We start from the raw sequence: 26,427 nt of genomic DNA on the forward strand, positions 1-26,427 counted from the left end.
CAGAAACGGGGCTGGATGGGCCATCACCATGGCTGTGCCCTTGCTGTGACCAGCGAGCAGAAAGCAACAGGAGCACTTCTTGAAAAACAGCACCATTCTTTTCATAATGAAATCCAAAAGCACTTGCTCCATCTTCCAGAAAAGCGAAACACAAGTCGGCTAATTCAGCCAGATAACAAGCCGCGATGCTGTCAATGAACTAAGACCTTAGAGGTGACCCCAGCAAAGCTGGCAGGCTTCCCCCTTGCCAGCGGAGTGGGCACGGCTGTTCCGGCAGGGAATCACCCCCTGGCCCCAGCAGGGTCCGGGCAGAGGTGCTGCCCCCCTCCCTTCCCATGCAAAAGGGACCACTTGGCTGTGCCCACCAGCAGCATGTGCTCCAGGGCAGTGGCTTCACCCACTGGAAATCATTTAATTCTTACAAAACACCTGCGTTTTGACAAAACTTTGTCGGAAGTATTGCACAACTGCTGTCATTTTCCCTTTCTAGGCAGTGGTCCACATATTTTCTATGGGGTTTGATTATTTTTTTTTTCTTACATCACAATCTTTTTCCTATCGCCTATCAGAAGACTGCAGACTGTTATCAGAAAAGATCCAATTTCTAGAGAAGTGCTGTGGAGACAGCAACTGCTTGGTCATGCTTTGGGTCATTCTATGTTTTACTGATTTCAAAATTGAAAAGCCACATCTTTATATATTTATTACCTACTTCTGTGGAAACAGTGATTGGGTAAGGAGTGTGGCCCAAGGCTAAACACCAAATTTACTGGAACCTTAATCTTCCAGAAAGTCACAATTGGCCTGTTTTCTATCAGTGTCAAAAATCATCGGAAACAATTATTTCTGTGTAGAGAGACCATAAAATGATAGAGGGCTGGTCCAGAGGCACTTACAGGTTCTCTGAGCACATCAGGAGGATGCAGACCCATCTCTACCTCCTTTTGCTGGCTGTAGGCATCTCTGCTGCTCCCCACATGAGCAGCATGGCTGAGTTACTGACATTAGTACAGCAAATGCGGACATCAATGGCAAGGGACAGCTGGGTAAACAATTTCCACTTTTCTAATCTAAAATTGGATATACTGAACCCTCTTGTTCTTGAATACTTCACTCTTCTGAAAGTCAAACAATCTATTTATGTGACTGTCTCATTAGTGTTACTGATGACGATATTTGAAAGGGTTAATTAATATATTGTTTTTCAGGATATGAGGATTGAAACTCCAGACAATATAGACGTAAGTAAAACTCATTTTTTTAAGTAAAAGTAACTTTTTCATTAATTTAGTAATTGGAAATTGAGATAATTTAAAAGTTTTTATCTCCTAAAATACTCTATTTATATTTAAGAGCAAACAATTACATGAAATGTAGATTTCATAAGATATAAAATGTTATTAAAGATATAAAATGTTATTGTAAGATATAAAACACTACTAAAAACAAATGTGGCACTGCCAGGGACCTCAGCAGGGGAAGGGATGAGTGAGTGGACATGACAAAACACACTAATAGAAACTATCATTTGCCAGGTTTCTGCAGAGTAAATAAATACGCACATCGGCTAACTGTGCTTGCCGCAGGCTTTTGCAAAAATAAGCCCAAAAGTCAGTAACAATTTATTTGCCAGCAGGCAGCTAGCCATAACTCAAGATGATTCCTAATAAACTTTTTGCAGTTCATGGTTACGTATTCTTGTATCTCAGTTTTGCTATTTCTCCCATCTTAGGATGTGAATTGTGTCAGCACGATCTTTGAAGGAGCAGAACAGCTGAAAACTGATGCAGCTATGAAAAACTTCAGCATTTTTTTCCAAAATTTGAAAGACTGAAGCAATCACTCACACCAAGCCCGCCAAAAGAGGTAGGAATTAATTTCTTGTCTATCAGAGGTCATGCAGCAGAAATGTAATGAAATGTGATCCATAACTCATAACCGAGCCCTTACACCTACGAAAGAGAGAATAATTTTAGTACTTTCATGTGTTGAATACATGGAAGAACTCCCAGCATCATTTCACATATATAGCCTTCCCTTGTTCTAGTCTTCAGCTTGGCCCACCTTTAAAATAAGGATTCATATGTATGACCAGTATCTTTAAGGTTTAAGAAAAATCATGTCATTTACAGAACTATTTGAAGATGGAAAAAACTCTATGTAATGGTTAAATACTAACTAATTTAATTTTCTTCATTAACTTTTCAGGTGAAATGTGATACAGAAAGAAAGAACGCAATAATGTTTGTAGAAAAGCTGATGACGTTCATTCGAAGAAACATCAAAAAAGCTAGAGTGTAGTACAAGTTTCTAGAATTGCGGTATATTTAAATGACCAGTAATATGTTTATTTGTTTTAAATGTACTTTGTGCTAAAATCTGGCAGGGTGCATCTTCAGTCCCAGTGGTACCATGCTGGTTTGTGTTTGGCATACATCTCTGGAAGTATCAATGGCAAAATGTTGTTCATATTTCTAGATGAAAATTTAAATGCTTGATAAGCAAATCGTGCAGGGGATTATGAAGCCCCTGACTAGGCATAAAACTTTTGGGTTTCTCATGAAAAGGTCAGGTTAATTGCTGTACAGTCACAGTGAGAATGAATACAGATGGATGCAAGCAAAAGCAACTGGTTCATGCTACGCACCTTATCTAACCATTGCCTGGCCCTGTGGGTTTCGCATGCTGTGCTGTAAGAACTGAGTGATATATCAAAATGTGATATGAATATATTTCCTTTCTTGTGGACCAGTGCTGGCGTAGGACAGCAGGCATTCCAGCAATACGGGTCGGAGATCTTAGAACTTCTCAGGTCTAAGGTAAAATTTCTGCTGGGAAGTTTTGCTGGTGTCATACAACCTAGGTGGGATGGGTATATAACATGTCTGGAAGAGCAAGAACCCATGTATAGGACAATAAACCAGTATGCAACTGGTGCTGCTGAAATAAGTGATTTAGCTCAGGGAACTGGTATGGCTATACTGGGAAAATCTCAATGTCGCAAGGCCTATCTACAGTAGAGAGGATTAATCGATATAACTACACAAGCAAAACTTTTCCAGCACTGAGCCAGCTTTGCCACTGCTTTGAATCCAGATGAGACTGAACTGCAAAATCATATTCACACAACAAACACCCCCCAGCTCTGCCTGAGCTTCGCTATCTGTATGTGTATCACTTACCGGCAAGTAGCACAAGGGCACCGTGCTCATGCGTGCAGCACCGCACCTCCGTTTAGTATGCTCAGCACTCTGCCCAGAATCTTCCACAAGCACGGAGAAGAAGCACTTCCTGAGATTTTGCTCTGCCTGCAGCTTTGGTTGACAGTGTAAATTTGGCAAGTAAAGATTTGTAAGGATTTGAGAGTACGCCACTTAGAGAATTAATGGTTTTTTCTAAAGTTAATGGAGATAATAGGAGTGTTTAGATCAGTATGAATTTATTTCTCTGGTGTCAATTAAATAATAGTACCTTTTATAGATATATGTATTTTGGAGAAAATATTTATTCTGTATTTTTACTTTTTCTGTATTCACTTAATAAAGTGAATAAATGTTTGTCCCTGCCTTCTTTTTCCCCACAAATTTCTTTCAAGCTCTTCCCACACAAGCAAATCTAGTTATTGTAAAACCTCTGATGGCCAAGGGAAAATGATCTGTGAGGTGAATGAGCAAGTGTATTGCTAGAAGCTATTTCTAACAAGGCACAAGTTAAAAAGCAGCGAGACCACTAAGGTGCACACCTCTGACAGAGCGGAGCTCGCACGGTTGGTTTAACGGAGCTGTTGAGGAGCTGCTAGGATCTGGAGTGATGGCTCATGGAGACCAGAGTGGTTGGTTGTAGAAAAGCTTACTGGTCTCACCCTCCTTTTCAACAATTAACATTGATTGGGAGAGAACCCAAGTGACAGCCTAACTGCAAACCCTGCTCCAGGTGGTGCCAGAGTCTCGGGCTCAACGCTGAATGGCTTTTGGTGCTTATTCTCAGGTGCAGGCACCTGCCTGCCGCTGGGCAAGCATCCTACATGCTGATTGTCCACCTTAGCCTGAGTAACTCTAGGCAAAGGGGAAAGGCATGCTGCAGACAGAGGGAAAACCAGCTGGTGATGTTTCTAATGTAAAACAAATACCTTTAAAATAAATAAGGAAGCATCTCCTCGGAACTGCAACAGAAATCACAGCCCTTGCCATTCACAAATAAACATTTGCTGAGAAAGTGCCTTTGGTGGAAAACGTTTTTACTTTCCTCCTGGAAGCTGCCGCAACAAGAGCATCGCCAGGGTGTCCTGATCCCCACCTCTGGAGCACCTTGCTAAGCAGAACCCTCGCGAAGACACCAAGACCAAAACACCATAGCCGACCTGTATTGCTCTCACAGCTCAAAACAAAATCCTAGTCTGCACTGGGAGGCAGTTTCAGCCTTCTGAGATGCTTTCAAGCTCTGAACGCTCTCCCCTGCCCTGTTGTGTAGTTTTTGTATGAGTTTCTTTCACATTTTCTCAAGATAATTTGGTAGTTAAGCACTTGCATACTGACCTCAAAAATATATGTTGTCAAACAGCTGCCTGCCCATGTGCAAAAATTTGGACACAAACAGATGGAAGTTTCTGATACTTGTATTTGAAGTATCAGCTCCTAGAAAGTGCATTAGGTTGGAGAATCTTAAAAATCAAACCACGCTTTTCTGAAAGCCTGAAATCAGGGGAGTCTTGGGCACATGCATCCTCCTCCAGCTCTGCTGAAAGGACAAAGCCACTCCAAAATGTCCAGCCAAAGCAGCTTTCTCAAGGAACACGCCTGCAGGCTTGTGGCTTGTTGGGTGGGACTGTCCTTAACCACAGTCCTAAAACCCCTCTCAGTGGCACCTCAGATCAGTAGAGCTAGCAATTCCACCCCTACAGGAGCAACTACAGACCTGGTTGGCAGCTCTTATGGTCATGGGTGATGTATCTCATTGCAGAAAACCCTTATGCCAGGTGCTTCAAACAAACCTGCTTCTTGTGTTCGCTTCTGCTTCTCAATCAGAATAAAACCAGATTGTCTAATACATACATATATATATATATATATATATAAAATCACCTTTCTGTAAACCTGAAAGTGAGTTTTAATTTTCAGCACAGACTCTAATTCTCACAAGCTATCTCTGAGCTGGGGGCAGCAGAAACAGGCAGGTACAGACAAGTGTAATCCCAGCCGAAGCTGCACGTCGGTTTGCAACAGCCTGAAACATGGTGTTGTGGCATGGGGCGCGGAGCAGGCAGGCTGCTGGTAATACCATCACTCCTTGACACTGGTGACAGGTATATTTAAAATCCTGATATTACCCTGACGTTACTCTACTTCATCCTAAATTGCATTGATCACCACAAGAAAGGCTCCAATTTTAGCTGGAGGACACAAAAGGAGAGCTCACAAAAGGGCTTTGGGCTACACACTCCATACAAGCCAGCTGCTGGGAGTACAGAAGACTTAAACCCAGACCCCCCCATCCCTGCCTCTCCTCCTGACCCTGGCTGTGCCCTGGGCCAGCCCATCACCATGCAAACCCAGGATGCCAGCCCCTGCCTTGTCAACGGGTTTTCTCTAGCCCCCTGGGTGATGCTTGCATTTTTTGCTATAAACATCCCAGTGTAAATTAATTCCTTAAAAAAAGAAGTTTTAAATATAGGAAAAAGGAACGAGAAGAAAATTGAGAAGAGATTTTTGGTGAGAAAGAGAGGTTCTCTGATGCTCTCCTAATCACAAAAAAAGCTTCTTGCAAAACTTACCAATTTTGACATCGTAAAAACAGGCAGCTGAGCAACTGAGGCAGTTGTAGGCACAGTGTTCCCAGGCATCTGATTTTGGTTGTTCTGAATTCCCAGGTCCGCCGTGTCCTGATAGAACGTGTCAGCATTACTACTCCTTTTTCGCGTGCATCCTGGAGACCCTTGCTGAAGCACGGGCAAGAATCCTTTGATACCAGAACAAATATGGAGAAGTAAAACATTTTCTTGCCGCCCCAGTACCAATTTCCCCAGCATTTTCAAGCGTCATCATCCAGCTTCTACGAAGGAGAAATACACAGTACATCTCCATAAGGGGGGAGGCAACAGCTGCCGGTGAAACAAGGATTAATCAGCAAAATTATTGATAAATTATTTGCGCAGACGGCGATCTACGAGACTTTTCCCTCCGCCTGCCCGCAGCCCAGCGGCCGAAAGCCGCAGCCTCGCACGGCAGAGCCGAGGCCAGCGCCAGGCGGCTGACGGCAGGTGGCAACAGGGGACCAGCAACGCAGCGGGGACCAGCAACGCAGCGGGGACCAGCAACGCAGCGGGGAGGCTGCTGGGCAGGACGAGCCACGGGCAGGGATTTCTCTCCCACGGGCAAGCGCTGCTCACAGAAAGTGAGTGATGCTGCCGGGCTGCCCTCCGGCAGGGATGGCGCTGGGGGCGAGGCTCAGGCTCCATCCCTGCGGCTCAGCGCAGCCGCGGGGTGCCCGCTGCCCGTCCACGGCGGGGACCCCAGCCTGGCTGCACCCCAGGGTGAAGCCCCCCCGCCAGCAGCCCCCGAGCCCGAGGCTGCCATCAGGTGACTCCTTCCTGGGCTGTCAACGCGGGTCACAACTCGGGAACACAGCTCCCTCTCGGAAGCCTTTTTCTCCAGGACGGGCTTTGGGCTACACACTCCATACAAGCCAGCTGCTGGGAGTACAGAAGACTTAAACCCAGACCCCCCCATCCCTGCCTCTCCTCCTGACCCTGGCTGTGCCCTGGGCCAGCCCATCACCATGCAAACCCAGGATGCCAGCCCCTGCCAGCAAACGGCGCTGTCTTCAGCCACTTCTTCTGTTTCAGAAGATGCTTTCCCCTTGACATCTCCTGCCCTGCCAACTGAATCCAAGGCCCTCCCTGCTCCCAGGTGGGGCTTAGGCTTCACATGGCTGCTGTGCTCCCCCCTTGAGCAGCCATGTCCCCCAGATTCAGAGCTGTGACCCCTCTGTATGACAGGGAGGTGGTGCTGGCCCCAGCACTCAGCCCCACACAAAGTTTGCTGGGAGGGGGTCCAGCCTCAAGGCACCTAGCAACCCATGATATCCTAGGAAGTGATGGATAACTGTCATCCCCTGGCAGCTGGAGCATCTCTGGAGCAGTGCCAGGCATGAGAGTTATCCAGCAGACAAAGATTTTGCTTTTGCTTTGCAGCAGTACCTGTCCCATGGATGCAACCACTCGGCACCTCAGGGAATGGGCTGGAAGAGGCTGCTGGTGTCCCCAGCCACTGGCTCATCCAGGGATAGGGTTCTCTGAGTATTCCAGACTCCCTGGGAAAGAGGGAGCTGAACAGGAGCAGCCCCTGTGGGCACAGCCATGCCAGAGCCAGCCCCTTCCACCTGCTTGCTTTCCACCTCTGCGGCCGAGGTGGGAGCAGAGATGCACACTCGGCTCCTGGACAGTGTGGCTGGGGTTGGGGCTGACGGTGAGCTGGGGTCCTCTGGCCCCACATCAGAACAGGCAAACACCCACCCAGGCAGGCAGAGAGCGGCCAAGCAAACTGCCAGGATCACTCACTCACCCAGGATCACCCACCCACTCACCCAGGAGGGTTGGCCAGATCCCTGCGTGGGACATGTCGGAGAGAAAGTGGTCAGTGCCAAAACAGGAACAGATGCGCACGGGGCTGGCAAAGCCACGCGTTCCCTGGAGCTCACCACATCCCTTCCCAAGTACCTCAGCTATAGAAGAGCCTGCTAACATGCAACAACAAACCTTCAAGCACTTTGCAACAGGGTGCGCAGCTCTGAACACTCATACCCAGGTGGGGAAGGTGGGACGCGGCACGTCCAGCTGCACATAGCTCCTCTGCCCTACCCTGCACCGCCGGGTCCCATCCTGCACCCCACGAAGCGGCAGCCCCAGCACCGGAGAGCCACCACCTAAGCCAAGGCAGGGCTGGGCTTTAATACCTCAAAGGCATTTCTGAAGAGCTGAACTGTGTCAAAAAGCGACAGACCACCAGGAGGAGAAGGCAGCACTGTCACAGCCTTGAAAAGCCAAATAAAGGTGGTTTCCAAGTAGTACTCCAGAGGATGTATAGACAGCCCAGCAAAATGTCAAGTACAGCACCAGAAAACCTCCAAAGGAAGCTTCTAACACCACTGGCTCTTTTGTTGTTTTTTTTCCCATATTTTTGTTATTTTCCATATTATTTTAAGATATTTTTCCACATTATTTTTCCATATAATTTTTCCATATTATTTTTTTTAGGTCTCACTGAATGAGACCATGTTAGCAATCTGACTGCACTGGATGCTATGCCAGCACAGGAGACTGTTCTAGCCACATTTTCACATAGCTATGATGCTTATTTTTCTTCCTGCTACCTCTTACTCAACTACCTGTTCCCATAAGGCAGGGAAATACTGTTATAGCCCTGCCCCTGACCGCAGGCAGAGCAGCAATCCTGCAGGGAGCTCCAAGCAGAAGCTGGCAGAGCACTTGGACACACCATAAAGGTAAAGAAAGGAAAAAAAGATGTCTTCCCTTGTTTACCTACAATTTCATTCTATGAAAGAACAACACTGTGGTGCAACAGCCCTCTTTCATAGTGATCCTGATTTCTAGGGTGAGCCAAAGTCCTGTGGGTGCTCAGCACGTTGCCAGAGCAATCACTGCCCCCCACCACCCGCCCGGTGCCGATGCTACCAGGCCAAACCAGCGTCGGTTCCAATGAGATGGGAGCTGCCGGGTCCAGCTGTATGAAAGCTGAGGCAAAAGCTTAACAGGGGCAGGAAGGATGCATCAGCCAAAAATATAAAGTCATTGAAAACTAGTGGGCACAAGCATAACAAGTATAACCTCTCAGTACAATCATGGCATACAATTTAAATATAGGCACACAAATACTGTAAAGATACCGGGTCAGATTTCACAGGGTTTGGTGTGTGCACGTCAGAAGGGACAAAAGGTGGAGAGAAGGAAAAACCTGACCGGCCTCTGGCTGTATGAGGCTACAGAAAACACCACAGGAATCCTGAGAAACGAGTGTGCAAAGAAACTGAAGAGGTCATGATAAAACTACCTGTGACAAAGAAAACAAACCACTCTCCATCACTTACCTGAGTCAAGCAGGACAAGATCAGTATCACAAAAAAAAAAAAAAAAAAAAAAAAGACCTTTTTTACAGTCAGTAGCTCTGGAAAGCAGCCTGCTAGCCACTGTCCCCAGAACGCTGCCTCTGTCACCTGCCGCCCCAACCCACCTGCATCCTTTTCAGATGGAAACAGTTTCAGATGTATTTTAGTTCAAGATAATCACCTTCTCTAGCATGCCCAGGGAAAAACCAGCACATTCTTAATGTAAACCAACATTCTTTTACTTTAATTAACCTTCTAATACTTTAATTTACCCTGGTAATGATTTAATCCCTGGTAAGAGCAATTCTCTATTGCTTCTTATCTTCATTATTATATTCTTATTATTATCATTGTTATTTCGGCAGCAAATACAGAAGTTACCTCTAAGACCACGACTCCAGAAGTGTGGCTTGGGGAGGGGTCGGTTGGCCGCAGACCCCTCCAGCAGGGCCGCGGCTCACCCAGCACCGTTGCGGGCAGCGCTGCCTCTGCCTGAGCCCGGAGCAGGGATGTCCCCTCCGGCCCGTCCCACCGCGTCCCCATCCAGCTCGGTCCTGCCGCGCTCTCCCAGGGGCGCGGGGGTCACCACGCTCTGCAACGGGGTGCCGCAGCCCTCGGCTCCGGAGCCTCCGACAGCTCCCGCTGTCTCTGCACCGGGGGGGTGGCGCAAACGCCTCCATCACGGGCCAGCCGGCCACGCGAACCCCCCGCTCCTTCCACCGCACCGCCCCGGGACGTGCCCTGCGGGTATCGCGGCATCGCGACATGACCCGCGCGGGGCCTGAGCCCGGCTGCGGGGACCAGCGGCCGGACCGCCGCGGGCTGCCCGGGGGTCGGGGGGCACGGCCGATGCCCGGCGGTCGGGGGGGGACGGCGGCAGCGCGGGGCCGCACTGGCGGGGCGGCGGGGGGTGCCGGGCTGCAGGTACCCACGGAGCAGCTACCGGCACCCGCACCCTCAGGGGCCCGCAGGACTCCCCGCAGCACCGCTCGGGCAGGGCAGGCGGGCACTGGAAGCGCTCGGGACTCCCTTAGTGCACTGCCGGGCCGGGACCACCGCGGCCGCGCCCCCCCAGGCCCCCCTCGGGCTGCAGCCTGGCGGGAGAGCCGGACCCGTGCGGGGGTCAGGGGCCGGGGGCCGCGCCGGTAATTAGAGCAGCTCATTAGCCCGGGGCTGGCGGTGCTGCGAGCCGCGCCACAGCAGACAGGGAGGGTGGAGGGGTGTTTTGGGGCTGTCTGGGGGGGGGTTTTTTTGGCTCGCCCCCGGGGGGTGCAGCGGATGCAGGCGGTGCCGGTGCCCCCCCCCGTGGATCATCGCATCAGCGTCCAGGTGCCTCGGGGAGGGGGGGTTTCCCGGCGCGGATGGACTTTCCCGGCGGGGTGGCTGGAAGTCCCGGCGCATTCCTGCCCCTGACTCACGGCTCGGGCCGGGCTTCCCCCGGACCCCCAGCCCCAGCCCCGGCACCCCCGCACCCCTCGAACCCCCTCCCGCCGCCGTGGCGCCCCCTGGCGGCCCCGCTGATTCCCGGAAGCGGCGCGTGCCGCCCCCGCTGCGGGAAACTGAAACTGGGGGGGCGGGGCGGGGAAGCGCGGGGGAAGGGCCAGGCTGGTCCCGGGTGCGCTCCGGGCACGTTGGCTCTGCGGAAGGAGAGAAATAAATGGATGAGGTGCGAACAAACAACAACAGCATCCCCAAAACACAAAGGGGGGGCCAAAAATATAAGAACATGAAAAACAAAGAAAAAGGGGTAAAAAAAGGGTAGAAAAGCCCCCCCCCAAAAAAAAAAAAAAGTGGCTGGAAGCAGGCAAAATAAGGCAAAAGAAAGGGGAGGGGAAGGGGAAAAAAAAAGGAAAAAGTAGGGTAAAAAAGAAGGGATAGGAAAAGGGGGGCAAAAAAATCCGACAAAAATGGAAAAGAAAAACGGGGTGGGAAGGATAAAAAAGGAAAAAAAATACACGAGGCAAAAAAAAATGGGCATAAAAAAGAGCAAAAAGAGGCAAAAAAAGGCCAAGAAAAAAAAAAAGGTAAAAACACCCTGCAAAAAAAAAAAAAAAAGGGCAAAAAGAACAACAAAAGGGAAAAAAAAGAGGGGGAAAAAAAAGGAGAAAAGGAAAAAAGGTGACGTGGCTGCCCAGGGGGCCAAGGTGGCCCCGAGCAGGTGAGGGCGGCTGACTGGCATTTTTTGGCCCCTTTTTTTTTTTTGCCCCCACCCCCTTTTCCTTTTTTTGTTACCCTTTTTTTCTTTCTTTTCTTTTTTTTTTCTCCTTCCCTCTCCCCCCCCCCCCCCTCCACCTGCCTCTCCCACACACGCACACTTTTTTCCCCCCTATGTTTTTTGGGATTTTGTTGTTTGTTCACGTGGCAGCTGCTGAGATGTCAGCCGTGGGAGGCGAGTCAGTGGCCAGGGGTCTCTGCTGGGACATCAGGTGTTAAAAACAATAATAACCCCAATAATCTGTGCTTCTTCCAGAAGAAATCACACCCACCTGGCAGGGGCCGGTGCTGTGTTCCAACCCGGAGCTGCCTGGGACAGCCTTTCCCTGCAAGGTGTCCCCTCCCCTGGGGGGGGTCCCTCCTGGCCGGTGGGTGCTGCTGGAGGGATTCCTCCATTTCTTGGTGGGGAGAAGGATGCGAGGGGTCCTTCCTCCTGCGGCAGAACCTCCACCATCCCTTCTGCAGGTGGTCATCTGGGCTGCAGTGAACTCTCTGGGGTCTGGCTGGAGATATCACCGAGCTTTTCCCAAATTTTTTTTTTTTTTTTTGGGGGGGGGGGACAGATAGCAGAGCTTGCAGACCCCCCTTTTCGAGCACCCCAAAGCAATGCCCAAAAGCGGCAGCCATGACCAGTCCAGCGTGGGGCAGCAGCAGGGCAGGTGCCGTGGCGCGGGGGCCCAGACTGTGCCACCGGCCCTGCTGAAATGCATCTAAATGTTTTCCACCCCCCGAATCTGACTCTTGCCTATGTAAACGACATTATTATCAAACGAGGCTGTTCTCGCTTGCAGTCTGTATTTGGACAGAGCTGTTGCAGTCTGCATCAAGGTCAATAGCCAGTAAATAATAATAATAAAAAGCCTAGGGAATAAGATGCAGATGTTTTAACATCTGTCGCTCACAGCACGTATTTGCTCTGGTTGTTCCATGAGGGCCACGACAGCAGCCAGGTGCCCTCCCGGTGCCCAGACCAGCCCTTCAACCCAGGTGCCACATGCCAGCAGAAGCCGCCCCGGGTGCAAGCCTCTGTCCCAGCACATCCCACACACCCCCGCTCTCCCATCCTTGGCTCCTAACATCACGAACGTGCCAACCCCACAGCCCTCTTCAGCATCCCTAAGAGCTTCCTCCTTGGCAGCCATGCTGGACAAAGATGGGATGGAGTATTTCAGACAAAGCCGGGCTTGTTGCCATTTGTCCTGGGGCAGAGCAGAGGCAAAATGCTGGCAGGTCACTGGATCGGGATGGCTTTCCCTGGGGAGCTGCAGTAAGTTCCCAGCGTCTCCCTGCCTCTGTGCTCACAGGTACCCTGGCCCACCCCAGCTACCTGGTGGGCAACAGCAGGGTGCCAGCAGGGGCTGGGCAGGAGGCGGGGGTGGCCCCGGCGAGCCCCAGCACTGTGCCAGCTGGACCCTGTCATGCCTGTTGGGCACCTTTTTGGATCAGTCCAGAGAAAAGCAAACCCTCCCGGGGGGGGGCCAGGCTGGAGGCACAGCCAGCCGCTGGCCCTGCAGGCTGGAGCTCCCTTGGGTTTAACTCCTGCTCTTCAGATGGCTGGGTGGGGAGTGGAGTCCTTCAGACTGATTACCTTCAGCTGGATACTCTAAGGGCATTAAAAAAACCCCAACCAGTCTTTAATACCCAACTCACCATTTTTTCCCCTGCTGATATCAGCCCCAGCTGCATCGGTGGGACGTCAGCAATGTAAACTGAACGGGCTCCCCACTGACCTGCACCTGGGCTAGCTGCTGGGATGCTGGCACCCCAGGGCACCCCGGGTCAGCATGGCCCCACAGCTGCCCCACGGCTGCCCCACTGTGCCTGGGCTGGGCAGGGAGGATGAGCTGAGGGAGCCACTGCCATGCTCCCAGGAGCACAGGGAGAGGACTGAGTCTCTCTGACCTTTGGCAGGGGGCTCAGGCTGCTGCAGGTCCCTCGCTCGGCAAATGTCACAGCTGCCAGCTGCCTGCAGCACACCAGGCTTGCCTCGGCAAAGGCTTCACGAAAGGTCTGTGTCCTCCTGCAAGGGTGAGAGAAAAGTAAGGAGCCCAGAAAGTCTGAGGACGCGAGTCAAAGTCAAATTCTTGGAATTCCCTTTTTTTCCCACCAAAGCAAGCACAGAATCTCATTTTGGTTTAGTGTAAAAATCCACCGTGCCGTCAGTGGGGAGAACTGAATTGATTTCAGCTCCTGAGATAGGTCTCTCCAATTCCAGGAAACTGTAAACGGCCCATCCCAGGATATATTTATGGCAGCCACGATCAGAGCGCTCACTGGCGTTACATCATGCCAGGGCAGGGTTTCAACATTTCTGACATTATTCATTCTCCTGCATGTGCTTCAACCAAACTTCCTTTTTGTAAGAGAGGCATTTATAAGAAATGGAAACAGCTTGCAGCAAGTCCTGTGCTCTCAGGGCTACTGACCGGAGCAGCTTTTTTTTTCTCCTTAGCCTTTGCAGCTTTTAAGGCTGATACTCCCATTAACCTCTCCCAGCCCAGAGAGCTGAGGTGCATCTACTGCCTGCCCGGGGAACCGTGGTGTGGCAGCGAAGGCTCTGTACCCATTTTGCACGCCCCAGGGAGCTGCTCCAAAACAGACTAACTGTTTCTGGTTTTGATGGGGAAAGGGGAGGATGACAAGTGGGAGAGAAAATGAGAAAGGATTTGCATTAGAGCAGGTTTCTTTTAAAAGCAGGTAGGGAGGAGGAACAAACCCTCCTGGAGCAGGGTCTGGGAGGACTGTTGGGTGCTAGTGGGCATGGAAAGATCGTGATGCAGCGATGGAAGGAAGCAGCCAGGGCCGCGAGGAAGCAGATAAGAGGCTCTCTCTCACCATGCTCCCGCTCTTCCCCTCCATCAACCCCTGCTCCATCCTGTGGTTGTTCACTGCCCCCCCCCCCCCCCCCCCCCCCCCCCCGCCCCCAAATACTGCCTGGCCACGCAGACCTCGGGCTCTGCTCCCTCCCAGGGCTCGCTGTCAGGCACCAGAGACAGCTTTCCCTGGCAGCCCCCATCCCCACCTCCCCACCTCTCCATCACCAAAGCAGAGATTCCCCACTGTGGAGCTTCTCCTGGTTGGATTCACAGTCTCAGGGAGGGACAATCATCAAAGTGAAGACTGCCTTTAGCACTCGGTGTGATGCTCAAGCTCTTTCCCTGCAAGACACCTGAGGGATTTAAAACCCAAGGGTAATCTGCCCTATCCACAGCTCACGTATAGCACTGGGCAAGCACAGGGCCAGTGCATTGGTGGCATGATACATGCACTGAGCGATGCGCTATGGGGCAGCCCCATCCTGCTGCACACACACATGCCCCTGCAGCATTGCCTGGTGTGAGGGAAGGGCAACCTGCCTTCTGCTTACCTTGGGAGGGAGCCGTGGGCTGGGCAGTTAGCAGAAGCTGACAGGCTCCTGTGCTGCTGCCCTGGCACATACTGGAGGTGACCGTGGCTCTCCTGCAGTTGGTTTCTCCCCTTCACCCCCCCCAGCTCCCACAAGGATGTGTGTGAATGTTCAGAGCCTTAGGGGTTTGCTGGGGGGTAAAGCAGGGAAGGTCTCGTCCCCACTCAAGGGTAATTTTGCAAGGAGTGAGGAGCGAAAGGTGTGGCAGACATAAGGTGGAAAAGATGCTCCTTTTGCACTGCCAGAAAAACAACCTACTCCAAGCAGCCCCGGCATCAGGCTGGGTGCCCATGGGTGAGAAAGTCCATGCCGCTCGTCACTAGGGAGGAGAGAGCTTCAGCTGCCTTCAGCTGGAGGCGGCAGGTTTGCCTGGCTGTTACACAGCACTGCTGGCTGGGAATGGCCCATTTCGTGGCACACAGGGTTCAACATTAACCACTCTTCATTCTATATAGCACTGGAGCAAATCCATCCTGAGCTGCTCAACCAAGCACAGCAGCAAAGACAGGGAACAAAGAAGCTCGTTAGCACCTGCATGCCCAGTTCATCACCCTCCCTCCTTGCTGGCTGCCCCAGGAGGTCTGTAGTGATGCCATAACAGTTCACGATTTTTAGCATTACTTGAAATACAGTCTTCCTAGGAGCACCTTCCTTCAAGGGTGCTACTGACTGAGACCGAGAGGTGGTCATTTTAGAGTAACAATTACCACTTGCTGCAGCAACACTTGGGGATTTGATTGTGTTTTCAATAAAATTATTATTAAATATTTCCTCTGAAACAGGAAAACAATCCCAGACTTGGGATCTCCCTGGATCGGGTAAATTGATAAAATATTTTAGCAATCTGTTTCTCTGTCACTCAGTTTACAGTTAAAACAAAAGAAGTGGCAAATCACAGGGGGAATATGAAAAAGGGGGAACTTCAGAAGGTGTCCGAAAGGCCAAGCAAGTGTCTGAGATACGACTGCTGTGAAGTAAAGCTGGAGCACAGCTGCAACCCTGCAGAGGATCAGAGATGTTGACACTCATGGAAATTCTCTCTGGGTGATAACCTGGGTGGAGCAGAAGGGATTTACAGCCAACCATTTATTGACGCCCTTGAGGTGCATGGATTATTCCTTGCTTATACTTTTATACAAGTATGTGTCAAATTTAAGTGCATATTCTTGCTACATTGAGAAAACTGCTGAAACGATTGTTAGCGTAGTGGCATAAATGGGAGGAAGGAGTTGGTTTTGTAAGGAGGTGGTTTTGTAGCTGTCCTGTAAGGACAGCCTGACACACAGTAACATCAGGGAGAGACAAGTTGTTATTTCCTTGTTTCAAGCTGAGAGATAACAATGAAGCAAACAAACAGAAGGCATCCCAGCTTGGGCAGGTCATGCCTCATGGAAACTTGTGCAGATATGGGATAGAATGCCGATATAAAGGTCAATTAAGTTCCACTGAGTAGTATCTGTATGGGTTTAAACCAGAGGAAAGAAGTGGAGATTTAGGGCTGGGACTGTTAACCTCCCCTCCTGCATCTCTGTTCTAGGTCTATTTATTTGGTGCCTGGTGCCAGTTCCTGACGAAGATACAGACTAAAAATAGCCAGTAAGGACCACAACAGTACTGAAGTCATATATCAAAAAACTCGCTGTTCAATTTTGTCATTTAAAGTATTTAAGATACATTTAGTGTAAGCAACCATTGGCCTGTCAGACCAGAAAGCTCAGAATTAATTTTTCTTAAAGCTGGCTGAGAGGGTAAAGTTTAACCATGGGAGGATGGAGCTTGAAAGGAATGACAGCATGATCTTTTCTGTTAATATTTAGGTTTTATAAGAGGTGTTGTGACTATTTTTGTAGATGACATCTGCACTGAAACCTCAAATACCTTCCGTCATCTTTTTCAGGCCACTTTTATGTTACCTCTTATTATTCTAGATTTCCGGACATCTTACACCGAGGAGTGAACCTATGGCCTCTCACAGGCCGTGAACTATAAATGTCCTAGTGCTGTCCCCACCTGGTCTGTCTACCACTCTCCTTCTTTGCTTACTTGTTTAATTTACCTAATATGTTATATCTTTGCCTACAGTGAAAGCTTGCTGGTGAACAGTGCCTCACCCAGCACAACGACCCGACTGGAGGATACTACCGCAAGATAAAAGTGTCAAGCAGACAAAAAAAATTAGTTTAGAGAAAGCATGGCCCATCTACAGTGTGTTTTTCTGTACTTAAAACCAAGTTTGGGCTTTTCTTTAATCACTGTGTTAAAGAAAGAGAACTTGCCAGTGCTGGCAGGGTGATAGGGCTGCCCACATGTCTTTCCACCTCTCTTCCAATAAACCTTCCCATCGCACACAACTTCAAACCTGCCTTGAAAGTACTGAAAAGGGAGTAACTAAAAATGCTCTAATATTCTGCTGGACTGCAGGCACCTTGAAGACATTGGATGCAAATCTGATCTCAATGTCACCCAGATCCAGGGGATCGGAGGGAAATCCTGATGATACCAGTGGCCTTCTATTGTAGTGTCATTTCTCTTCCGTGTGCTTCATCTGTGAGCAGTAGGAGAGGACAATACCAGTGGCCACGCTTTATGTCTCCTAACACAGCTATTTCAGATCAGCCCAGCCTGACACACATCCCAGGCCAAGGGAAGACGGGAGAAAAAAACATTCCTGGGTTTTGCAAAATGGCTGCGTTGCTCTGCCTCCCACCTGTGGTCATTTATGTCGAGAGCAGATGATGGGCAGTGCACTTCTTGCTATAAGCTACTGCACAAGCTATGGCAAATGCGTGTTATGAAATTAGAGCAGCTCGAAGTCTCAAACTCCTGCGGCAAAGCCACTAAGACCAGATCTCGGCTGGGAGCTTTATGGGAAAAAGCCCTGGAAACAGGCTGCGTTATAGTTCTAACTAGGCTGAGGAGCCCCGTTAGAGCATCAAGGTGTTCAAACCAATGACAGAGGAAGTCCAGGCAGCGTCTGTAGCACTGCTGCTCACCAAAGAGGTGGTCTGCTGAGGCCAGGCCCGTGTCACACGCTGTAGGCACACTGTGATGTGCACTGGCACTGCTCTGCCCACTGCCCCGAGCCCTTTCTTTCAGCTGCGCGTTTGATGAGCATTCAACACCACAAGGCAGCAGCACACCCCTGTACGTCTGCTTGCATCACTGGGGTGGCTCACGCTGACACTGGGCAGCACGCTGGGTACAGACCACTACCTGCCTTGAAAGCATCAATGCGGAGGAGATGGTCAGAAGCATCATTGCTCACAATCCTCAACACCTTCCTTTTCTATTGACCTTCTTTCTATCACCCGTGGCTGCTCCTATTACTCCAGGCCCTACCAAATCCCTGCAAATTGCTAACACCAAATAACAAAACCCGCGTGCAGTTTTGGCCCTCCATGTCCAGCAGTCCTGCTGCTCACAGCAAAAGCATGTGCGTTGGAGCTGGTACCATCCTGGGTCCCGTGGCAGCAGGGCTGCTCAGTGACCGTCGGCACTGGGGCCGGTTCTTTGACACTCTGCAGTGAGGTGACTGGGAGCAGCCCAGCTGCTGGCCATGCTCCCACCCGACTCCCAACAGCCTCATCCGGACCCTGCTCCCTGCTCACCGGGTTCCGGTGGATCAGGGCTGCTGTGGCTGGCGGGAGCTCTGGGGCTTTGCGCGTCGCCATTACCCCACTGCTCCAGCTGCCCGGGATGCTCGCGAACAGCTGCCACGTGAACAGCTGCCACGCGGGGGGAGCACGGGCCAGGGATGGATCCCTCTGTGGCATGGGGGCTGGATCCCTCGGGAGGACAGGAGCTGGATCCCTCTGTGGCATGGGGGCTGGATCCCTCGGGAGGACAGGAGATGGATCCCTCAGTGGGACGGGAGCAGGATCCCTACATTAGACAGGGACTGGATCCATTGGGGAGGACAGGGGCTGGTCCCTCAGTGGGACGGGAACTGGATTCCTCGGGAGGGACAGGAGCTGGATCCGTTGCGGGGGGGCAGGGGCTGGATCCTTCCATGGGACAGTGACTGGATCGCTCAGTGGGACGAGGGCCGGATCTCTCGGCGGGGGACAGGGGCCGGATCCCTCGGGGGAGGCACGGGGCCAGGCTGGGATGTGCGGCGAGGGCCGGTGGGGCCGAGCTGAGCCCCCCCGTGCCGAGCGGCGGGGCCTGGCGCACACCCGCGCTGGACGGCGGCGGGGCGGGGCGGGGCGGGGCGGGGCGGGGCGCGCGGCGGGGGGCGGTGCTCCCCCCGCGCCGCTGGTGCTACAACAGCGTGATTTCCCCGAAGTGATGCTGGCGGCGGCGGCCAATGGGAGGCGCGGCCGCCCCCTGCGGCGGGGCTGATTGGTGGAGACGCAGCCGGGCCCGGGGCGGCGGGGAATCCCGGGCGCCGCCGCGTTATACCCGAGGGCGCGCCCCGCGGGCGGCAGAGGCCGGTCGGCGGGCAGCGGGCGCGGACGGCTCGGCTCGGCTTACCGCATCGCTGCACAGGCTTGCACGGCTCGGCACTACACGGCACAGCCAGGTGGGTCGCCGTACGTCCCGTCGCTCGCCCCCTACCCGCGCTTTGCACAGCCCCGGGTCTCCGGGAGAAGGCTCCCCGCAGGGTCCGCGGGAGCGGTCCCAAGGGTACGGTACGGTACGGCACGGCTCGGCTCGGCTCTGCTTGGCAAGAGGGGGCAGCACCGGCATCTGTCGTGCGGAGGCGGCTGGCGGGCGCCGGTGGCCGTCGGGTGGGCACTGGGCATCCCTCCGGCGGGCGGCGGCCGCGGCCCCTTACGCAGCCGACGGCAGGAGACGGACGGGGGCGGGATGGCGTCCCGCACCCGCGGGGCCGGGCGCGGCCGGGCGCGGCTGCCACTCGGCGGGCTCAGCCGGAGGCTTCGCTCCCGCTGTTGAGCTTGTGCCAGCGCCGAGCCGCGGGGCCCGAGCCCCGGGGGGCATCCCGGGCCGCCCTCCCCGGGGCGGGCACGCTGTGGGCCCTTGTCCTGCCGCCGCGCGCGTTGGTGGTGCAAGCTGGAACAGTATTGTTTGGGAAATCTGGGGCTGCCTTGAAAAACCACCGCAAACAGGAAATTATTTGTGCAGAGGAAGGGCTGGGAGCGCCGCGCCGCCCCGCTCCCTCTGTGCGGCGGCAGCACCGGGCGCGGTTTGCTGGGGCCGGCTGCGCGGCTAGTCGGGCCCCCGGCAGGGCCGGCTCCCCCCGCGCCCAATTTTATCAATAATAAACTTCTAAGAGCCGGCCGTGCCGGTAGAGCCTCCCTGCCGCCGCGGCCGGGGGGTCCCGCAGCGGTCCCCGCCGGTTCCACCGAATCCCCTCCTGGGCAACCGGCCCCGGGGCGGGCGGGGGGCTCCCCGGGGGGCCGGGCTGCCCCGACCCCTGGCAGCGGGGGCCGAGCTCCAGCCATCAATCCCTTTGCCAGAATTCCAAACTGGAGTTTTCGGGGCTCACCAGGCAGAGTGGGATGCACCGCCCTGCTCAAGCAGGTGGAAGTTACTGAAATAAAAAGAGTTATGAATCTAGAGAAGTAGTTAGTTGCATTGCTAGCATTACAGGCAGTGCTGGCAGTACAGAGGGTAACGGGGGGGTGTGACATTGCAGAATGAGGAAAAGTGATGAGTGGTTTTGCTGACCTATTATTTCTTTCATAGACAACATGCCAGTGTCAAGAATGCGCATGAGGCCCTGGTTGGAAATGCAGATTAATTCCAATCAAATACCAGGACTGATATGGATTAACAAGGTGAGGGTTGTTTATTATGATCATCATTATTATTACTGTTCTGTGTCATTAACCATCCTCGTTCTTAGATGATGGTAAATGTGAGTCAAGATCAGAAAGGAAGGAAGAACATGGAGAAAACTTGCAGGCATTATGTTTAAAAAACAAATATTTTTGATTTCAGAAAAGTAGCTCTGATTGGTACGCAATGCAGGAGTTCAATTTTTTTTTCCTGGGAAAAATGCTAAATTACAATAAAAGCAATCTGAACTTGAGGGAGAACGAAGAAAACTCCAAGTTCTCTTTTAACTCCTGCTGCCCACTTGAGCCAAGTCACCTCTTGTCCCAGTTCAGTGGCTACTGCTACACTCCCAGTTGCTTCCAGTTTTATGTTTTGGCCTGAAAGCAGCACTGTATTTTTTGTTCTGGAAGGCAATGCCCTGTACCTGTAGCACCGGGTCAGATCAGTAGGCTTACTGACCCAGGTCTCTTTCTCTGAAGTTTCCATATCCATCCCAAGGTGATATTTAAGCTAGGACATGCTTTTCTCGGGATTCTTGTAGGATCTTACGGGCAGCTTTAAAAAAGGGATTCTCTACCAAAGCATGCCTAGAAAATATGCCATAGTTCCTGACATACTAATGATTAGATGCAATGTATTTAAACGATTCTGGGATAAAATTGACAATATTGCTTACTTCTAACTGTACTGTACCACATGTGTTGTTGGGTTTTTTCCCCAGTTTCAGAAATCATAAAAAGCCTTAAATGCCTGGAACAGAATAGATGGAACAACGGATGTTTAATTAAGTTATAGAGCAGGGGGGTTTATAAAATTTCTGAGCTGCTACTGAGAATTCTTTGATTAAATCTGTCATTCTAAACTGGCATGTGGTGCTTCTATTTTAATTCAAATCTCTGTTGGTTTAACTTCAGGATAAGATGATGTTTCAAATCCCATGGAAGCATGCAGCTAAGCATGGCTGGGACATGGAGAAAGACGCCTGCCTTTTCCGGAGCTGGGCCATTCATACAGGTGTGTGCCAGTGTCACATTCCCATCGCTCATCTGCATATCTCAAGCAAGGCATTTTGTTTTGTCTTGACTTACACCTCAGGTAGTTATATTAACTACTAGTATAGATGTCAGAGAAAATAGAAGAGTAAGGTGTTATTTTTTTAGGGGGAAGAAGTTAACACTGAAAAGTCTATAAATACTCACCCCATCTCTTATTTATAGGAAGGTATAAAGTAGGTGAGAAAGACCCTGATCCGAAAACCTGGAAGGCAAACTTCCGCTGTGCTATGAATTCACTGCCTGACATTGAAGAAGTGAAGGATAAAAGCATCAACAAAGGCTCCAGCGCTGTAAGGGTTTACAGGATGCTGCCGCCCTTGACAAAGGATCAGAAGAAAGGTAAGCCCCTCAGCACCCCAGCTGGGCTTATGCAGCTGCCACTGCTGTGCTTCAGCACCACCTAAATTTCCTGTTCCGCATAGGCGGGGGTGTAACAGACCTGTTGGTAGCACCGGTGCTGCTGGAGTTAATAGCTGGTTACTGCCATCGGTAACAGTTTGTAGAAATGGTCTGGTTTTATCCCAAAGTCTTTAAATGCGCCTAAAGGCATTGTCAGGATGCTGCTGACAGCAGTAGCAGAGCTTGCTGAGCAGGGCTCAAAGCTGCAAGAGCTCATGCTCGCCTGAAATGTCAGCCACGCAGCTCTTTCTCACATTCATCTTTTTATTTAACAGAAAGGAAGTCGAAGTCTTCAAAAGAAGCAAGAAACAGGAGCAAGAGAAAGGTATGTGTCTGTAGAGGCAGCTGAAGAAGCTAGAGGTTTTGGTGGTTTTCATGCTTAATTTTTTCTCGTATGGGAACCTGTGTATTCTTTGACGAGCCTTTCATGCACTGCTCTTATTTTTGTAGTTGTATGAAGACATGAAGACGGAGGAGTCGACAGAAAGACTAACCAACACTCCTCTGCCAGATGACCACAGTGGCTACACCGTTCAGGACTACGTGGGGCAGGAAGTGGAGGTGGAGAGCACGGCCATCACCTTAGGTGAGACTCAGTTTTTAGCTCTGAGCAGGGTGGAAAGTGTCGTTTGTGCTAAACCCACAGTTTCTGCACCAAAAAGACAAAGATGACTCTCGGGGCCATGCCGTCAGGTGGGCAGGGAGGAAATAGAGGTGGTTGTGTCTCTCCTGTAAGTGCCAACTCCTGGTGCATCCCACAGACCTCTCCTCGTGCGAGGTGAGCGGCTCCCTGACTGACTGGAGGCCACCGATGGAAATCAGCATGGCTGACAGCACCAACGACCTCTACCAGCTCCAGGTGTCCCCCCTGCCTTCGTCCTCAGAAGGTGGCTATTTCTGTTTTCCTACCCTGATCTTTTATAAGTCTGCTGGGGGCAGGTTGGAGGCAAGACAGCGGGAAGGAGGAGTGTCTGGGACATGAGAAAAAGCAAGAGCTGTTTTGTAGAAATACCAGCCTCCACCTGGTGGATGAGGGTGCCTGGAGCCACCAAACTGGCCAGGTGACAGAAGGGAAGACCTGGCAGGTGCCACCTGCAGTAGTTACTCATGGGTGAAAGGCTCTGAAATGCCATTTGCTTTGCACACATGGGAAAAGGGGCAGGCTTTGTCCTGCAGGCTCCACCTGATGGCACAGACAGGTCGGTCTGTAAAGAAGAGGGGAGATTTCTGAGCTGGGAGGGTGGGACTGGGGCTTCCCGAGGCAGCTGGAAGGAGGCAATGCCAGAAGCAGGACAGAGTTGGGTACAGTAGTGTCAGTGCAGGTAACCATGCTTCCAGTGGGGAAGAAAAATAATCAACATAGATATAGCAAAGTGGTTCTTCACTTAGGGTGCAAATACCTTCCTCCTGCATACCAAGCGGGCTCTGCTCCGCTGAGTCCTGGGGAGGCATCGGAGCTGGCTGCGCCGCACACCCCAACACGTGGGGGCTGCAGAGCATCTGGGATGAAGGGCTGCAGAGCCACGGGGAAGGAGCTCAGACCCTCGAGCCTCTCCTCGGTGTCATCCCCGGGGAGGGGGAAGTAAGGGGTAGGGCTGTTGTGTGACAAGAGAACATGAAGTGGGTTGTGTGGTGGAGAAGCAGAAGCTCAAGAGCTAACATGTGAAAAGTTGACATCTATGTTTTCTTCTTTTTTTTTTTTTTTTTTTTTTTAATATGCTTACAAAACAGTCACAGATGAAGATGAAGAAGAAATGAACTCGGACATTTTTAAGGTAAAACCAATCCTTCTGGTCAGAATAAAATTGGCCAAAGTTGCTGTCTGCACCAAGAGAGGAAGGGAAGCAGCTATCTGATCCAGTCCTATATGAGCTGAACATACGCTTGAGTAATACAAGGCCCTTATTTAATGAGGAAGCCTGAAAAATTAAATACAAAAAGAAGGCTCCTTTGCAAACATGTACTGGAGAAGACACATCCCTGGAAATATTTACTCTTCATGTGAAAGTCAGAGAAAGCTGTTGAGTACTACTAGAAGTAGAGGTTGCTATATCAGAGTCTGCAAAGGTTTTCTAGACTTTATTTGGCCCATCCCTCTGGCACATATGGCACTTAATCTGCGTTTCCAGACATGTCATGCTCATCCCGCTGATAAGATGGGGGGATTCATCACTGGAGGTCTTCCAGCCCTTCCTGTTTTGCATTAACTTTTTTTTTTAATTCTGGGAATAAAATGAGTTTTATATAACTTAGCCTGAGAAGGTATAATTTGGTCATTTTTGCTTGCCTGTCTTCTGATTAAGGGAAAGGAATAGAACATTGCACCCACAGAGAGCAGGAGCACTTTTTACCATCCCCTTATTCTCTTGCAGCTGTTTGAACCAGCCCAAGACTGGCGTGCCACCAGTGTTGGGGGGAAAGGCTTCCTCACCAACGAGCCGGGCACGCAGACCATGTGCAGCACTTACAACTACAAGGAGCAGGACGGGGAGATCGACACAACCTCAGGTACCACTGCCTCTGCTGTCACCGGCAGCCATGGCCACAGGAGAGCACGGGCAAGAGGTTTCATGCAACACACTGATGGGAGGGAGCAAAGCCAATGGAGGGATTCACACATCCCTGTGCTCTGAGATTTCCAAGTAGCCTGTCGGAAGGCTGCAAGGAATTTTTGATAAAGAGGAAAAGCCAAAAAATGCCTCCACTAAGAATACTAGAGACTTGTTTTACAGTTACACGCCTGCAAGTCATGTCAGCTTTCAGGAACTCCTTGCAGTGTAACTGAAGAATTTCCACTAGGAATAGCTTAAATGGGATGGTTTGATAGAGAGTGTTTGGAGTATTTAGTCTAAGGTGTTTACTCACATCTGAGGAAACTTTCAAGTTTTGATACACACACACAATTTTGCTTTTACCAGGTGTGCTTCAGTACTCATCCTTTTTTATTTTGTCTAGGAGAGCTGGAGGTCAGGTTCTTCGACCAGAAAAGCTGCCTAGACTTCTCCTGGCTGGACACAGTGAGACCTACCATGCAGGTCATTCCTTGTGGCTTGTAAACCCCTGGCTTCTTCCCACCACGAACTGCTCTTGGGTAGAAACTCTGACAAGCCTGAAGAGATGGAAGAGGTTGTTTGTTACTGACTGAGCAAAGAAAGTAGCTTTTATATTCCGTTTAACTTTTAGGCCTTGAAAAGGTTAGCAAGAAAAACGCCATTATAAATTAAAAAAAAAAAAAAAAAAAAAAAATCCAATCTCACTAGCAGGACTCTTGGCAGTGAAGATGCTCAGCCACAGTGCGCACCTTGTCATCACTTGGGAGCTGAAGCTTTTTTGCTGGGAAGGTTGCCAACGTGCCATGGGGTCTGACCTGGTAGGGTGCTGCCAAATGGTACCCCGCTGTGCTGGAGGCCTGGGGAAGAGGTTACCATCCTCCCCGTGTGAGATGTGATGAGCACTTTACTCATGGAGTGCTTAGGAGAGATGCTGCTAGGAGAGCCTCTTACCTGTTAGTTTCAGTTGCTGCTTACCTGTGCAACACTGGTGACAGTGAGCTTAATGACTGTCATTACACTTAAGAAAAATTGCACTAATTGGCACTGTCTTCTTTGATTTACTCCATTGCATAGTTCACCTTTCAGATCTTTCAACTTTAAACTGTAAATAATTTAGACCAATAAAATGTGAAAATTCAGTTTAGGCTTTGCTTCCACATTACCCAGGTCTACTCATAGGATGTTATCTGCTCATAGACACGCCATATCTATTTCCACATAATAGTTGAAGAGCTGCTGCATGAAACAATTTTTGCACTGATGGGGCAGAGCTCTTTATTTATACCATGCCTTTCCGAGATCCCTTCTCGCACTCTGCTGGGACACCCACAGTACTGTATGCAGCAAGCTGTAACACCCTGCAGACTCACCCCGGACCTGCACCTGCAGGAGAGTGCAGAATGGAAGGTTCTAGTTTGTGTGTAACACATAGGAACCAAATCACTAAGCTGTAATAGACTATTTTCATGTACATTTTATTTTTGTATATAAAGTCATGTATATTTGTTTTAATAAAAATGTTTTATATATGATGTTTACTTTATCTTGTGGGAGAACTCAGAGAATGCACTCCAAATTCCTTGAAAAAACCCAGACACATGCTGTTGACAGAGATGGTTGCAGGGGGTTTTTCATGAGTCATGAAAGCATAGGGAATTTAGTAGTTTACTCCTGTTTTCCACTCCTCCCCTCTTCCCAGTGCAGCTGTGGGTGGAATCCTGCTTGTTTTGGGAAGGGAAGCCCAGGTCTTGTGCACGTGTAGGGGAGCTGGTTTGTATCTGCCATCATCTGCAAGTCAGACCTACCTCGGAGCAGGGTTAGAGGCTATGCTATTAAAAAAAGCGCTATGGACCAAGCCCCTGCTGTGGATGTCCCTGTCACCAATGCTGCCAGCTTCTGCAATAAGCCAATCTGCAGTGAAGACCTGGCTAAATAACCC

The 26,427-nt window shown here is 50.8% G+C and overlaps 1 protein-coding gene across 1 annotated transcript; it reads left to right on the forward strand.

Annotated features, from left to right (window-relative positions):
- Positions 1–19,141: 19,141 nt before the first annotated feature.
- IRF1 (interferon regulatory factor 1) lies at positions 19,142–25,627 on the forward strand. Its single transcript, XM_037398230.1, has 10 exons — positions 19,142–19,262; positions 20,390–20,481; positions 21,397–21,496; positions 21,700–21,876; positions 22,212–22,261; positions 22,387–22,522; positions 22,698–22,823; positions 23,668–23,711; positions 24,309–24,444; positions 24,892–25,627. Exons 2-10 carry the CDS (start codon positions 20,395–20,397, stop codon positions 24,990–24,992), a joined length of 957 nt encoding a protein of 318 aa, XP_037254127.1. The 5' UTR covers positions 19,142–19,262; positions 20,390–20,394; the 3' UTR covers positions 24,993–25,627.
- The last annotated feature ends 800 nt before the right edge of the window (positions 25,628–26,427 follow it).

This window comes from Falco rusticolus, chromosome 8 (assembly GCF_015220075.1).
Source record: "Falco rusticolus isolate bFalRus1 chromosome 8, bFalRus1.pri, whole genome shotgun sequence".
Classification (NCBI taxonomy): domain Eukaryota; kingdom Metazoa; phylum Chordata; class Aves; order Falconiformes; family Falconidae; genus Falco; species Falco rusticolus.

Coding starts and splice junctions, on each gene's coding strand:
- IRF1 (XM_037398230.1), top strand. CDS start 20,395: ATGCCAGTGTCAAGAATGCGCATGAGGCCCTGGTTGGAAATGCAGATT. Junction 20,482..21,396: donor GACTGATATGGATTAACAAG/GTGAGGGTTGTT, acceptor GTTTAACTTCAG/GATAAGATGATGTTTCAAAT. Junction 21,877..22,211: donor GACAAAGGATCAGAAGAAAG/GTAAGCCCCTCA, acceptor TTTATTTAACAG/AAAGGAAGTCGAAGTCTTCA.